At 38.2% G+C, this 17,358-nt stretch overlaps 1 protein-coding gene and 1 pseudogene across 1 annotated transcript; both read left to right on the top strand.

Annotated features, from left to right (window-relative positions):
- Positions 1-48: 48 nt before the first annotated feature.
- LOC137740169 (receptor-like protein kinase FERONIA) lies at positions 49-2,759 on the top strand. Its single transcript, XM_068479986.1, has one exon. The coding sequence runs from the start codon at positions 49-51 to the stop codon at positions 2,650-2,652; it is 2,604 nt and encodes an 867-aa protein (XP_068336087.1). The 3' UTR covers positions 2,653-2,759.
- A 9,052-nt stretch (positions 2,760-11,811) lies between these two features.
- On the top strand, positions 11,812-15,061 carry LOC137740168 (receptor-like protein kinase FERONIA; annotated as a pseudogene).
- Positions 15,062-17,358: the final 2,297 nt, after the last annotated feature.

Here is a 17,358-nt window from a genome sequence, read left to right as displayed (position 1 = left end):
ACAACCCAAGCATTTGGTATAAAGGCGAGAATCTTTATACCATTTACCATGACCATATCAAATTTCATCTCTCATCTGTACCTTTCCTTGTTTCTACCCATGATCATTGCCACCACAATCTTCGTCACCGATCCCCCACCCATCTATACTCCGGTGGAAGATATCACTGTCAATTGTGGCTATTCCGGCCAGTTATTTAACCAATACGATCAACGAAATTGGAGTGGAGATATCAACTCAAAGTTTACCCCCATAGATGTACACCAAGCAGCTGGTGGTAACACATCCGTGTTCAAAGAAGCACCGCACAGGTCCTCCGTCTCCCAAATTCCTTACACCACAGTTCGGCTTTCTCGCTCTGAATTTACTTACAGATTTAACCTCACCGCCGGCCAAAAGTTCATCCGCTTGTACTTTTACCCTGTTTCGTACCCTGACTTTGACCGCTCCGAAGCGCTCTTTTCTGTCAAAGCAGGTGGATTTACCTTTCTCAACGACTTCAATGCTTCTGTCAATGCCGATGCCGATGCTTATGAGGAGGAGACATTATACAGAGAATTCTGCATCAACATTGAGGAAGAAGAACAAATTCTAAACATCACATTCACTCCCAGTCGAAGCAAAGCAAGCCCGGATGCGTATGCGTTTATCAACGGAATTGAAATTGTGTCCATGCCCCCAAATCTTTACTACACTGCACCAGAAGACCCCCTCGATATTGAAATCATAGGCACCAAAAATCCGATTCGCGTTGAAAACTACACTGCTATGGAGACAGTTTACAGAATCAACATAGGCGGAGGCCCGTTGTTTTTCAATAAAGACACCGGCTTGTACCGCAACTGGGACAGTTATTCATTTGAGAAAGACTACTTGGATGATGCAAGTTCAAGGTGGAGCGTTATACCAGTGAACCCAAGCGTTCAACTCGAGTTTCATCTCAACTTGGCAAGAACACCCAACTACACCGCTCCGGAACAAGTTTACAAAACCGGGAGGTCTATGGGCCTGGACGCCACCATCAACCAGCGGTACAACCTCACCTGGGGATTTCCTGTCCCTCCCAAGTTTTATTACCTGGTTAGGCTTCATTTTTGTGAGTTTGAGCCTGCAATTAGAGAGATTGGTGACCGAGTGTTTCTGATCTACATAGCCAATCAAACGGCTGAAACACGAGCCGACATAATCCAGTGGAGTGGCGGGAATGGGATTCCAACGTACAGAGACTATGTTGTGTTCATGCCTTCCGGCACAGGAAACGAGGAGAAAGTATTTCTCTACGTCACACTGCAAGCAAACCCTCAACATTGGAAGACTAAGTACTTGGATGCAATTTTGAACGGGCTGGAGATCTTCAAACTGAATGAAACAAATGGAAGTCTCGCCAGACCAGACCCCGATCCCCCACATCCTCATCCGCAAGAAGTGATCCCATCAAGCAAAGATCTTTCCAAGTCAAGGACTCATTTTATTGCCGTTGTTGCTGGTGCAGTTTCCGCCGCACTCGTAGTGTTTTCCGTACTAGGGTTACTCTTGGTTTTTAGACACCGACGGAAATATGCCAAGGGCTACGTACACTCTAGCCGCAGAGCGGCAAACTCAACCAAGTCACGGGGCGGCTCAACTCTGCCGTCCGATTTGTGTCACTACTTTTCGCTAAAGGAGATCAAAGCCGCCACCGAAAACTTCAATGATACTTTCATTATTGGTGTTGGTGGATTTGGCAATGTGTACAAAGGGTATATCGATGGTGGGGCTACCCCGGTTGCGATCAAACGACTGAAACCCGAGTCTTCACAGGGGGCCAACGAGTTCAAGACAGAAATTGAGATGCTCTCCCAACTCCGCCACCGCCATTTGGTGTCTCTCATCGGATATTGCACGGATGAAAATGAGATGGTCTTGGTGTACGATTACATGTCACGTGGGACCCTGGCCGACAATCTCTACCACTCTAACAACCCGCCTCTGGCCTGGGGACAACGCCTCCAAATTTGCATTGGCGCCGCGCGAGGGTTGCACTACCTTCACAGCGGTGCCAAGGGCACTATCATCCACCGTGACGTGAAAAGCACCAATATATTGTTAGATGAGAAATGGGTGGCCAAGGTTTCGGATTTCGGGTTGTCAAAAATGGGAATGACCACCGCTTCCAAGACTCACATCAGTACAATGGTCAAAGGAAGTTTTGGGTATCTGGATCCAGAATACTACAGACGCCAGCAGCTTACTGAAAAGTCTGACGTGTACTCATTTGGGGTGGTTTTGTGGGTAGTATTGTGTGCAAGGCCAGCGCTGATGCATAAAGTGGAGCCGAGGGAAATGAACCTCGCGGAGTGGGCCAAATTTTGCCATGGAGAGGGAACACTTGATCAAATCATTGATTGTAACTTGAAGGGTAAAATTGACGCCGAGTGCCTGGATAGATTCATTGAGATTGCTATTAGTTGCATTCATGATAAAGGAGTGGAACGACCTTCGATGAATGAGGTTGTGAGGGGGCTTGAATTTGCATTGCAGCTTCATCAAAAAAGCATTGCAAGTAATGGTGACGGTGGCGTTAGTACTGAACAAGGTTGTGCTAGCAATGAATCCATTCAATGTATATCCGCGACAATCTTCTCTGAAGTTGATGATCCGAAAGGAAGATGACGCGTGCAACGTTTGGCCAAAAAGCAATTGTATTTGAATACAAAACTAATTCAAAAGAATTATGTTTCAACTGCATTCTTAATCACTGTACTCAGTACTAAACTGTCCGAATCCGATGTGATTAGTTTCGACTTTGTACACTCTTGTTTTTTTTAGTTTTTCCAATTAAACAAATCAAAAGAAAATGAACGAAAATAGTAAAATGTAGTGTACAAAAAATGAAAAATTATGTAAAAAATCACTTCACGACTCCCAATTGGATGACAAGCATGCCAAAGATTTGATTGATATTTCGTCAAGCCCACTGCCTACGCAAGAAGGAAGCCAGAAGATGATGTTGCGTTCATGAACAATATCAATGCATATATTAGGGTGTAGTGGCTGGGGAGAGTCATCGAATTGGATGACCAAAACAAATTGATTTATCCTCGTTGTGGATTTAACAAAAATAAATAAAAAATTAACGACCATACCTTTTGTGCTTGATATCATTAGGCTATCTCCAATTGAAGAGGCTAAAATCTTAAAATTTAGCTCCGTATTTTTAACTATTTATCTATATATAAGAGATTAGTTAGCTTTTTCTCCAATGGTAAGAGACCTAAAATTCTCCACCACCCCCCCCCCCCCCCCCCCCCCGGCGCCCCCCCAAACACACACAAAAAAAAAAAAAACAAAAAAACTTTATAATTTTGTTAAAACTTTTTAATTCGTTCTTTTTTTTTTTTGGCTAATAATTTTGGAATAATGTATAATCATCTTGTTTTATTTTTAAGAACATTTTAATGGAAAAAATTTCAAAAAAAAAAAAAAGTAGTGATATATGAGAAAATTGATTTATTTTATTTTATAGATAAGTGAACAATATGGATGGGTATTATATAATTTTGGTGTTGGATCTAGTTTGGATTAATTAATAATATTATTTTTACTGTTGGATTTAAATTTGAGCCATTAGATATCGTTTATTACCGCAAAAACTGATTAAATTGAATTTGAGCCTTTGGATTTTAAATGGATGTAGTTGGGCGCCACACCGTATCCGAACCCAGGAGGCGGTTCAGCCACTGGATCACAATGGCGAGCCAATCTGCGCCGTAAACCTGTTGCTCTCCATGCGCTTGCCTGCAGAGAATTCCTCCACCTTATGTTGCTGACTTACTCTGGGCCTGCATGGGCCTTGTTTCACGTGATGGAATAGAAAAGGCTAGGGCCTTCGGGCCACTTAAAACCTTATCCACGGCCCCCCCGGGGGGGGTTTGTGGTGGGGAGCAATCAAAATTTGAGTATTTTTTTGTTTCCCATCACCCTTGGAGACAACCTTAAGATTTTCCTAATATGATAGGCATAAGGCTAACCGAAACTTGTAGCCAAACACTAGTTTTATGTCGTAAGGTTTTTTGGAATTTTCGGCACTTCTTTCACTTCTGGTAGTATATTTTTTCTTCGAGGGAGTTTGTGGAATGATTTTAAAACATCAACGGCTGTTTGTGTTACTTTCAAAACCCAAGGGGGTTTTGGGAAGAATCGATAAACCTCAAGAATGTATGCGTAATTAACCTCTGTCAAAAGTTGTATAACGATTAAGGGTGCTTTTGACGTTTTCAACTCAATGATTGACAAGTAAGGTTTTCAAACCAATAGTAAGTATAAATGCTGCCAATGGCAAACTTTCATGCAACAAATTAATATTGTCATAATAGCATTTCAAACTAATAATAAAAGTCTTGTGAAGGATTCCCTTCAAATGATCTTGTATACTTCGTCTTTTTTATTAGAATCCTAATCAAGTTGTGATGTGGATGGAGCAACCAAATAAAGAACAATAGTTGGTTGGTCACAAGAAGAGTAGGAGTTCCTAATCAAAATTGTTCGTTGCCGAATCATAAAACTTCGTCTCTATGATTAGAATCCTTCCTATTATAAAGTACTCTATAAAGATCACATTTACATAAAACAAATTAAAACTAAGGTCGTTTAGTCATCGAATTGTATAAAAACAGACGAACGGAATTGGTAAAGCCATTAGGAACCGTCTATGTATTGGCTACAATAGATTGACTAAAGACCCTAGGTTTAATTAGTTTTTGCAAATAATATCTTTACAGAGTGATTCATAATATGAACAGTTCTAATCACAAGCACAAAACTCAATGATTCGAACACAAAGAGTTTGAGTAGAAGTTCCTAATCATCCTTAAGTTGTCAAACATTGTTTCCAAATAAATGAGCAACTTAATTTGATAGGAAAGTATGATCTTTTAGTTCACTGATAATTTTTTTTTTTCCAGCAACTAGTGTAATGATTGTTTGTGACTTGTGAAGCTAGTATGACGCTATATAGCAGATAAGATTACTGCAAGCAACAATTCTATCATAGTCCGAAGAAGACTAGTATGCATTATAAAGAGCCAAAGGGACCAAGGCGGACAATACTTTGCTCAAATTCTTCTCTTTAGACATGACATAATTTTATCAAACAAAATTATAAAAGTTACTCAAACGAGCAATATTCATTTCTTATTTTAACCACATTGCTTTGCCTCGGATCAATGCAGAGGGGCAGCAATCAAGGATAGAAAATTATTCGCACGGTCTTCGCCTACTACCAATAGAGGATTATCCATTCGCCTGCTAATGAAAATTACTTGAGAACGCCTCCATTCATGAAAGGGTTTTCGGCATTCACGGCATCAAACGAGTGTGCATTTGACACATTTTGAAATTTAAGAAAATAATCGTATCTAATTTTTTATTAGACCTCTTGGACCGAGTACTCAAATTTTCAAATGCTTGGATTAGGTGTCAAAAGTACTCAATTTTCCTTTTGGAGTGTATTTGAACTATTTTCGCCATTCATGGAATCAAGCGAGCGTGCATTTGACACACTTTGCAACTTAGGGAAATAAACACATCTAATATCTTAGTAGACCCCTAAGAATGAGTGTTTAGAAGGTCAAAAGCTTACTGGGTGTCAAAAGTACACCGTTTTTTCTTTCAGAATGTATTTAGACTGTTTTCGGCATTCATGAAATCAAACAAGCGTGTATTTGACACACTTTGAAACCTCAGAAAATAAACTCTACAAGACCCCTAAATTGGATGACATGCATGTCAAAGACTTCATTGATAATTCGTCAAGCCCATTGCCTACGCAAGAAAAAAGATATAACTTGACTGATAGATGTTGATAAAGATTCTCAATTCCAAAACTTGACTTGAAAAGTCTTTGATGGTCATATGTCCCTCTTAAATCTCAGCAATTTCCAGTGAGAGAGAAACACATACAACCACACATATAACATATTTATAAACAGAAAGAGATTCTCTCCTAATCTCTTTCACTAAGGTCACCGGATCGGCATTCATGAAATCAAACAAGCGTGTATTTGACACACTTTGAAACTTCAGAAAATAAACTCTACAAGACCCCTAAATTGGATGACATGCATGCCGAAGACTTCATTGATAATTCGTCAAGCCCATTGCCTACACAAGAAAAAAGATATAACTTGACTGATAGATGTTGATAAAGATTCTCAATTCCAAAACTTGACTTGAAAAGTCTTTGATGGTCATATGTCCCTCTTAAATCTCAGCAATTTCCAATGAGAGAGAAACACACACAACCACACATATAACATATTTATAAACGGAAAGAGATTCTCTCCTGATCTCTTTCACTAAGGTCACCGGATCAGCATTCATGAAATCAAACAAGCGTGTATTTGACACACTTTGAAACTTCAGAAAATAAACTCTACAAGACCCCTAAATTGGATGACATGCATGCCGAATACTTCATTGATAATTCGTCAAGCCCATTGCCTACGCAAGAAAAAAGATATAACTTGACTAATAGATGTTGATAAAGATTCTCAATTCCAAAACTTGACTTGAAAAGTCTTTGATGGTCATATGTCCCTCTCAAAACTCAGCAATTTCCAATAAGAGAGAAACACACACAACCACACATATAACATATTTATAAACGAAAAGAGATTCTCTCCTGATCTCTTTCACTAAGGTCACCGGATCAAGTGATCCGAGCCTTTGAATTTTCATCCAGCAGCAAAAAATTATTATAGCTTTTAAATGATCAAAATAGGTGGGTTGTTTGCCTCCTATCAATACAGAGGGGCAGCAATCAAGGATAGAAAATTATTCGCACGGTCTTCGCCTACTACTAATAGAGAGGATTATCCATCCACCTACTAATGAAATTTCCATGAGAACGTCATCACTTATGAAAGAGTTTTGGCATTCACGGGATTAAACGAGTGTGCATTTGACACACTTCGAAATTTAAGAAAATAAACACATCTAATTTCCTATTAGACCTCTAAGAATGAGTATTCAAAATATCAAATGCTTGGATTAGGTGTCAAAAGTACACAGTTTTCCTTTTAGATGTATTTAGACTGTTTTCGGCATTCATGGAATCAAATGAGCGTGCATTTGACACACTTTGCAACTTAAGAAAATAAACACATCTAATATCTTACTAGACCCCTAAGAATGAGTGCTCAAAAGGTCAAAAGCTTATTGGGTGTCAAAAGTACACATTTTTTTCATTTTGAAATGTATTTAGACTGTTTTCGACGTTCATAAAATCAAACGAGCGCACATTTGACACACTTTGAAACTTAAGGAAATAAACTCATCTAAGACGCGAGAAGTCCCCTAAATTGGATGACATCCATGCCAAAGACTTCATTGATAATTCGTCAAGCCCATTGCCTACGTATACGCAAAAAAGAAGATATAACTTGACTGATAGATGTTGATTGAGAATCTTTATTCCAAAACTTGACTACAAAAGTCTTTGATGATCATATGTCCTATTTAAATCTCAGCAATTTCCATTGGATTTAAATTTGATAATTAATATGATCATATGATAGATATAACTTGACTAATATTAATAATTAATATTATTTTTACCATTAGATTTAAATTTGAGTCATTATATATCTTTTATTATCGCAAAAACTGAATAAATTGATTCGAGCCATTGGATTTTATTTGGATGTAGTTGGGCGCCACACTGGTTCAGAACCCAGGAGGCGCTTCAGCCACTGGATCACATCGACGAGCCAATCTGCGCCGTAAACCTGTTGCTCTCCATGCGCTCGCACGCAGAGAATTCCTCCACCTTATGTTGCTGACTTGGGCGGGGCCTGCGTGAGCTTGTTTCACGTGATGGAGTAGAAAAAGCCGGGGCCTTGGGGCCACTTAAAACCTTATCCACCCGAGGGGAGAGTGGGGAAGCAATGAAAATTCCCACGCCCAAACCAAAAGTACATCCCTTTGAGATGTTTCAATCCCAAAATTTGAGTATTTTTTTGTTTCCCATGGCTACCGAAACTTGTAGCCAAACACTGGTTTTATGTCATAAGGGTTTTTTGAAAATTTCGGCACTTCTTTCACCTCTGGTAGTTTTTTTTTTTTTTTTTCTTTGAGGGGTTTGTGGAATGATTTTAAAACATCAACAGATGTTTGTGTTACTTTCAAAACCTCTGGGGGTTTTGGGAAGAATCGAGAAACCTCAAGAATGTATACGTAATTAACCTCTGTCAAAAGTTGTACAATGATTAAGGATGATTTTGACGTTTTCAACTCAATGATTGACAAGTAGGGTTTTCTAACCAATAGTAAGTATAAATGCTGCAAATGGCAAACTTTCATGCAACAAATTAAATTACTGTCATAATAACGTTTCGAACTAATAATAAAAGTCTTGTGAAGGATTCTCTTCAAATGACCTTGTATACTAAGCTTTTCATAAATTCAAGTTGTGACGTGGATGAAGCAACCAAATAAAGAACAATAGTTGGCTAGTCACAAGAAGAGTAGGAGTTCCTAATCAAAATTGTTCGTTGCCGATTCATAAAACTTCGTCTTTATGATTAGAATCCTTCCTATTATAAAGTACTCTATAAAGATCGCATATGTAAAAAAATCAATTAAAACTAAAATCGTTTAGTCATCAAACTATATAAAAACAGACGAGCGGAATTGGTAAAGCTATTAGGAACCATCTATGTATTGGCTACAATAGATTGACGAAAGACCCTAGGTTTAATTAGTTTTTGCAAAGATGATCTTTACAGAGTGATTCATAATATGAACAGTTCTAATCATAAGTACAAAACTCAATGATTCAAACATGAAGAGTTTGAGTACAAATTCTTATTCATCCTTAAGTAGTCAAACATTGTTTCCAAATAAATAAGCAGCTTGATAGGAAAGTATGATCTTTCACTGATATTTTATTTTCTTTCCTAGTAACTAGTGCATTGATTGTTTGTGACCTGTGAAGCTAGTATGACGCACTATATAGCATATAAGATTACTGCAAGCAACAATTCTCTCGTAGTGCATAGAAGACTAGTATGCTTTATGCATGCGTAAATCCATAGAGCCAAAGGGACCAAGGCGGGTGGGGATGGGGCAAGGGGTTTGCATTGCCAAAGAACAATACTATATGCACATTGCTTTAGACGTGACATAATTTTATCAAACAAAATTATAGAAGTTACTCAAACGAGCAATAATCATTTCTTATTTTAACCACATTGCTTTGCCTCCGATCAATACAGAGGGGCAGCTCGCTCATTCTCCGTCTCTCAAATTCCTTACACCACAGTTCGGCTTTCTCGCTCTGAATATACTTACAGATTTAACCTCACCGCCGGTCAAAAGCTCATCCGCTTGTAGTTTTACCCTGTTTCGTACCCTGACTTTGACCGCTCCGAAGCGCTCTTTTCTGTCAAAGCAGGTGGATTTACCTTTCTCAACGACTTCAATGCTTCTGTCAATGCCGATGCCGATGCTTATGAGGAGGAGACATTAATATACAGAGAATTATGCATCAACATTGAGGAAGAAGAACAAAGTCTAAACATCACATTCACTCCCAGTCGAAGCAAAGCAAGCCCGGATGCGTATGCGTTTATCAACGGAATTGAAATTGTGTCCATGCCCCCAAATCTTTACTACACTGCACCAGAACACCCCTATGGGATTGAAATCATAGGCACCAAAAATACGATTCCCGTTGAAAACAACACTGCTATGGAGACAGTTTACAGAACCAACATAGGCGGAGGCCCGTTGTTTTTCAATAAAGACACCGGCTTGTGCCGCAACTGGGAGAATGTTTCATTTGAGCACTCGTAGTGGCTGGGGAGAGTCATCGGATTTGATGACCAAAACAAGCTTTGGCGATTATGTGATTTATCCTCGCTGTGGATTTAACAAAAAAAAAATTAATACCTTATATGCTTCATATCATTAGGCTATCTCCAATCTAAGAGGCTAAAATCTCATAATTTAGTTCCGTATTTTCAACTATTTATCTACACATACAAGATTAGTTAGTTTTTTCTCCAACGGTAAGAGACCTATAATTCGTTTAACTTTTTCCTCCAGCTTTATAATTCGTTAAACTTTTTTCTCCATCTTTATAATTTGTTAAACTTTTTAATTTGTTATTTTTTTTTTTTTTTTGCTAATAATTTTGGAATTAGTTTTTGTATAATCATCTTGTTTTATTTTTATGAACATTTTGATGTAAACAAATTCAAATTCCAAAAAATGTTAGTGAAATATGATAAAATTGATTTTTTTTTTAATTTTATTTTATAGATAAGTGAACAAATGGATGGATATTTATATAGTTTTGGAGTTGGATCTAATAATAATATTGTTTTTACCATTGAATTTAAATTTGAACCGTTAGATATTTTTTATTACTGCTAAAACTGATTAAATTGAATTTGAGCTTTTGGATTTTAAATGGATGTAGTTGGGCGCCACACTAAATTAAAACCCAGGAGGCGCTTCAGCCACTGGATCTCAACAATGAGCAAATATGCGTCGTAAACCTACTGCTTTCCGTGAGCTCGCTCGCAGAAAATTCCTCCAACCTATGTTGCTGACTCCCGCGGGGCCTGCGTGGGCTTGTTTCACGTGATGGAGTAGAAAAAGCTGGGGCCTTTGGGCCTTTTGAGATTTATCAGGCCTAAATTTTGAGTATTTTTTTTGTTTCCCATCACCCTTGGAGACAACCTTAAGATTTTCCTAATATGATAGGCACTAAGGCTGACCGAAACTTGTAGCCAAACACTAGTTTTATGTCATAAGGGTTTTTTGGAATTTTCGGCACTTCTTTCACTTCTGGTAGTTTTTTTTTTTTTTTTTTTTTTCCTTCTAGAGGGTTTGTGGAATGATTTTAAAACATTAACGGGTGTTCGTGTTACTTTCAAAACTCAAGGGGGTTTTGGGAAGAATTGAGAAACCTCAAGAGTGTATGCGTAATTAACCTATGTCAAAAGTTGTACAATGATTAAGGGTGCTTTTGACGTTTTCAACTCAATGATTGACTAGTACGATGCAAATGGCAAACTTTCATGCAACAAATTAATTTATTGTCATAATAGCATTTCGATCTAATAATAAAAGTCTTGTGAAGGATTCCCTTCAAATGACCTTGTATACTAAGCTCTTCATAAATTCAAATTGTGATGTGATGCATGATGTATAATAAACAGATAAAATTAGAAGATTCCTAGGATCCTCATTCTTTTTTTTTTCCCAGTAACTAGTGCAGTGATTGATTGTGACCTGTGAAGCTAGTATGAAGCACTATATAGGAGATAAGATTACTGCAAGCAACAATTGTATCATAGGGCGTAAAAGACTAGTATGCATTACGCATGTGTATATCCAAAGAGCCAAAAGGGACCGAGGCGTGGGGTGAGGCAAGGGGTTTGCATTGCCAATGAACAATACTTTGCTCAAATTCTTTTCTTTAGACGTGACATAATTTTATAAAACAAAATTATAAAAGTTACTCAAACGGGCAATATTCATTTCTTATTTTAACCGCATTGCTTTGCCTCCGATCAATACAGAGGGGCAGCAATCGTGGATGAAAATTATTCGCACGGTCTTCTCCTACTACTAATGAGGATTATCCATTCGCCTACTAATGAAAATTACATGAGAACGCCACCACTTATAAAAGGGTTTTGGCATTCACGGATTAAACGAGTGTGCATTTGACACACTTCGAAATATAAGAAAATAAACACATTTAATTTCCTATTAGGCCCCTAAGAATGAGTACTCAAAATATCGAATGCTCGGATTAGGTGTCAAAAGTACACAGTTTTTCTTTTGGAATATATTTGGACTATTTTCGACATTCATAGAATTAAACGAGCATGCATTTGATACACTTTGGAACTTAAGGAAATAAACTCATCTAATACGCAACAAGACCCCTAAATTAGATGACATCCATGCCGAAGACTTCATTGATACTTCGTCAAGCCCACTGCCTACGTATACGCAAGAAGGAAGATATAACTTGACTGATAGATGTTGATAGAGAATCTTTATTCCAAAACTTGACTTGAAAAGTCTTTGATGATCATATGTCCCACTTAAATCTCAGCAATTTCCAATGAGAGAGAAACACACACAACCACACATATGACATATCTATAAAAAAGAGCTGATCAGTGTATTCATTCGTACAACCCAAGCAACAAATTAACACCTTTATACCATTTACAATGACGATATCAAATTTCATCTCTCATCTGTACCTTTCCTTGTTTCTACAAATGATCATTGCCGCCACACTCGCCGCCACCGATCCCCCACCTATCTACACTCCAGTGGAAGATATCACTGTCAATTGTGGCGATTCCGGCCAGTTATTTAATGAATATGATCAACGAAATTGGAGTGGAGATATCAACTCAAAGTTTACCCCCATAGATGTACACCAAGCAGCTGGTAGTAACACATCTGTGTTCAAAGCACCTCGCTCGTTCTCTGTCCCTCAAATTCCTTACACCACAGTTCGGCTTTCTCGCTCTGAATTTACTTACAGATTTAACCTCACCGCCGGCCAAAAGTTCATCCGCTTGTACTTTTACCCTGTTTCGTACCCTGACTTTGACCGCTCCAAAGCGCTGTTTTCTGTCAAGGCCGGTGGATTTACCCTTCTCAACGACTTCAATGCTTCTGTCAATGCCGATGCTTATGGGATGGAGAAATTATCCCTAGAATTCTGCATCAACATTGAGGAAGAAGAACAAAGTCTAAACATCACATTCACTCCAAGTCCAAGCAAAGCAAGCCCGGATGCGTATGCGTTTATCAACGGAATTGAAATTGTGTCCATGCCCCCCAAACCTTTACTACACTGCACCAGAAGAACCCCAGGGGATCAAATACATAGGCAACGAAAATGTTTTTTTTCGTGTTGAAAACGTCACTGCTATGGAGGCAGTTTACAGAATCAACATAGGGGGAGCCGCGGTGGATGTCGATGAAGACACCGGCTTGTACCGCAGCTGGGGGGATGCTTCATATGAGCAACGGTTCTTGGATGATGCAAGTTCAAGGTGGAGCGTTCTACCACAAAACACTAGTCTTCATATCAACTTTGCAAAAACACCGAGCTGCTCCGCTCCGGAACAAGTTTACAAAACCGGGAGGTCTATGGGCCCAAACGCCTCCATCAACCAGCGGTACAACCTCACTTGGGGATTTCCTGTCCCTCCCAAGTTCTATTACCTGGTTAGGCTTCATTTTTGTGAGTTTGAGCCTCAAATTAGACAGATTAGTGACCGAGTGTTTCTGATCTACATAGCCAATCAAACGGCTGAAACACGAGCCGACATAATCCAGTGGAGTGGTGGGAATGGGATTCCGACTTACAGAGACTATGTTGTGAACATGCCTGCCGGAATCGGAAACGAGAAGCAAGTAATTCTCTACGTCACACTGCAAGCACACCCTCAACATTGGAAGTCTAAGTATTGGGATGCAATTTTGAACGGGCTGGAGATCTTCAAACTGAGTGACACAAATGGTAATCTCGCCGGACCAGACCCCGATCCGCCTCTTCCACCTCCACCAAAAATGACACCATCAAGCAAAAAAGTTTCCAAGTCAAGGACTCATTTTATTGCCGTTGCTGCTGGTGCAGTCTCCGCCTCACTCGTAGTGCTTTCCGTACTAGGGTTACTCTTGGTTTTTAGACACCGACGAAAATATGTCAAGGGCTACGGACACTCTAGTCGCAAAGCGGCAAACTCTACCAATTCACGGGGCGGCTCATCTCTGCCGTCCGATTTGTGTCACTACTTTTCGCTGACGGAGATCAAAGCCGCTACCGAAAACTTCAACGAAATTTTGATTATTGGGGTTGGCGGGTTCGGCCACGTGTACAAAGGGAGCATCAACACCGGCGGCGGTGATAGTGGAACCATCCCCGTCGCGATCAAACGGCTTAAGTCCGAGTCGTCGCAGGGGGCCCAGGAGTTCAAGACGGAGATCGAGATGCTATCGCAACTTCGCCACCAGCACTTGGTGTCACTCGTCGGGTATTGTACGGACGAGGGTGAGATGATCTTGGTGTACGATTACATGGTGCGTGGCACCCTCCGCGACCATCTTTACAACACCTATAATCCTCCTCTTTCGTGGGATCAACGACTTCAAATTTGCATTGGAGCCGCTCGTGGGTTGCATTATCTACACACAGGTGGGAAGTACACGATTATTCACCGAGACGTGAAGAGCACAAACATCCTATTGGATGAGAAATGGGTGGCTAAAGTGTCCGATTTCGGGTTGTCAAAAATGGGCCCCACCACCATGTCCAAGACCCATATTAGTACAGTAGCAAAGGGTAGTTTCGGGTATTTGGATCCGGAATATTACCGTCTTAACCAACTGACAGAAAAGTCTGATGTGTACTCGTTTGGGGTGGTGTTGTGTGAGGTTTTATGTGCCAGACCAGCTTTGGTGCGGGGACCAGACAAGAAGCAAATGAGCCTAGCTCACTGGGCAAAGAGTTGCTATCTCAAGGGGGAACTTGATCAAATTATGGACCCTAACTTGCAGGGTAAGATCGGAACTGCGTGTATGAATAAATTTGCTGACATCGCGATGAGTTGCATGCATGATAATGGGATCGATCGGCCGTCGATGAATGACGTTGTGTGGGGGCTTGAGTTTGCATTGCAGCTCCATCAAAAAGAGGAACAAGGAGATTTAGGTTTCGACATTGAAAAGAAGGGAGAAGATGAGGTTGCTGTAATGAACGATATTGATGCATTAGGGTTTAGTAGTAGCTTGGGAGAGTCATCGGATTGGATGACCAAAACAAACAGTAGTGAGCAAAATTCTACTACAAACGATCCGATCAAAGGGATGTCGAGGACAATCTTTTCTGGGATCGACAATCAAGATGGGAGATGATGATCAGTTGTCACGTATTTATTTATTGATGTGTATGTACTACAATTTCAACTCAACTTGTAATTTATGTATTTTTTTTTTTTAAATTGAGTAAACTGCTGATTTTCTCTTTGAACTTTCATTTAGCTTTCGGTTTTTCTCCTGAATCATTTTCGTTTTCCACATTCACTGAACCAATTAAACGTAAAACTTGTATTGACAAAAGAAAAATAAAAGTAAAACATGTACTGTGACACATTCTTTTCTTTTTCAACACATTCAAGTTTATTTCTAATTTTTAAAGTTAAAAAAAATTAAAAGATATAAATAAATAGAAGCGTGAAGAATGAGGAAATGAATGCAGATAATCATTTCCTTAACGCATAAACTTGATTTTATTAGTGTAAGTAATAATAATCATCATGCAACATAAATTTATTTTATTGGTAATTTGTGAGTGTGAAACTAACAAATAAATCTTTCTAAAAAATTGTTTTGTATTTTTTATCTTTTTTTCTTCTGGTCAAGTACCTTATAGTCAACTATCAAAACCTGTACAATGATTAAGGTGTTTTCGACATTTTAAACTCAATGGTTCACAAGTAGGATTTTCTCGGCAGTCATCAATAGTAAGCATAAATGCTGCAAAACCAAACCCTCGTACAATTTAATTAGGAATTATGATTCTCTCCACTCTAAGGGCCTGTTTACGTATCCGTAATGGGCATGTTTACATATCTGTAATCAGAATTAAATTCCGATTACGAAGTATTCTAGTGTTTACTAAATATGAAGGAATCAAAAAAGCAGTGGGGCCCACACACATTTTGGAATTCAATTCCTTGAATCGGTGGAATTTGATTCCCAAGATATAGGTGGTAATCCAATTCCTGATTGCTTGGGCAATCAGAATGATACTTTTGTTCCCTTTACGCCCTCACTTGCATTTTTTATTTCCAAGACTATCCTTTATAAACTCATTAACCATAATTTAATTATGCACAAGTCCATTATGCACAACTCCTTACTTTTTTTTTATTTTCATACTCATTCACATTGTGCACAACTCCATGCTCATTCACATTATGCACAACTCCATGCATATGCCGAAAAGAAGAAACTACAACTTGAGCGAGAAAATTTAAATATTAAAGTAAATACTTAAATTTATAAAAATAAAAAAAAATTAAACAAAAGCATTTTAGTGTGTCTATGAAATAAAAAAGCAATTTAAGTTTTTTTTTCTTACTATTATATTTTATATCAAATTTTACTAAAAAAAGTATATAAAATATTTGATTTGGGACAAGGGCATTTTAGTAATCATACTGGTTTATATTCCGATTCTACTGAATTAGTAAACAACTTTATGAAATTCTATTCTGATTCCATAACATTTAAGTAAACAGACTCAACAGGAATTTAAAACTGACTTCTCCTCATTCCAACTCCTCCTCAATTCAATTCCTCCTACTTTCATTACGGTTATGTAAACTCGCAATAAGTAAATCTCATTCCTTCCCCTTCAATCGTCTCTCACTTTTTTTCTTTTTCTTTCTTTCTGTATAAAAAAAGTCAACATAAAATATTGGCGTAGTTTAATCATACTATTCAAATAGAAGAGTAAGAGAATTTGGAGAGAAAAAAATATACTCCATAATCTAAAGAGACATTTATGGAACAAAATAATATAAGCAATACTAAAGAGAGTCATTCAAAAGTGAGACTATTTATAGACTTTTTGTCCTCATATTTTTAGCACAATATTTTATAATATTAGCACTGAAATTAACGTTAAACTGTAAGATGACAGAGAGTCATGGAGAATCCCACTTTAAGAATGTCTCTTTAACATTTTTCTAAGATACTATCATAATAGTTTCGGAATAGTAATATAAGTCTTTTGGAAGATGAGAAATGTCAAAGAAACTCTTTTAAAAGTGAAACTTTTTATGAAATTTCTATTATTTCTTATTTTAGACATAATGTTTAATAATATTGACATAAAAATTAATATTAAATTATAAAATGACAAAATGTATAAAAAATTGTATTTTAAGATAATCTCTTTAACATTTTTCTTGAATATCTTCGAATAATTTTTTATTATTGCTAAGTTCTTTGTACATTCACGTTCTAACGTGGATAGTGGCTTAAATTGATCCGACCACACGTGTTTTCGGTTCGCTCATACTTTCCCTTCCCAAAGACTAGTGTAGTGATTGATTGTGACATGTGGAGCCAGTGTCACGCACTATATAGGAATCCATTTATGCATGCGTAAAACAAAGTGCCAAAGGGATCAAGGTTGGGGTGGGCCAAGGGTTTCTGCATAATTGCATTGCCAATGAACAATAATTGGCTCAAATTCTTCTCTTTAGATGTGACATAATTTTATCAAGAGAACATTTAATTAAAGATACTTGAAATTCTTGATGT

This window comes from Pyrus communis, chromosome 7 (genome assembly GCF_963583255.1).
Source record: "Pyrus communis chromosome 7, drPyrComm1.1, whole genome shotgun sequence".
Taxonomy (NCBI): Eukaryota; Viridiplantae; Streptophyta; class Magnoliopsida; order Rosales; family Rosaceae; genus Pyrus; species Pyrus communis.
The sequence above is the reverse complement of the archived record's forward strand: the minus strand, read 5'-3'. Positions and strand labels throughout refer to the sequence as shown.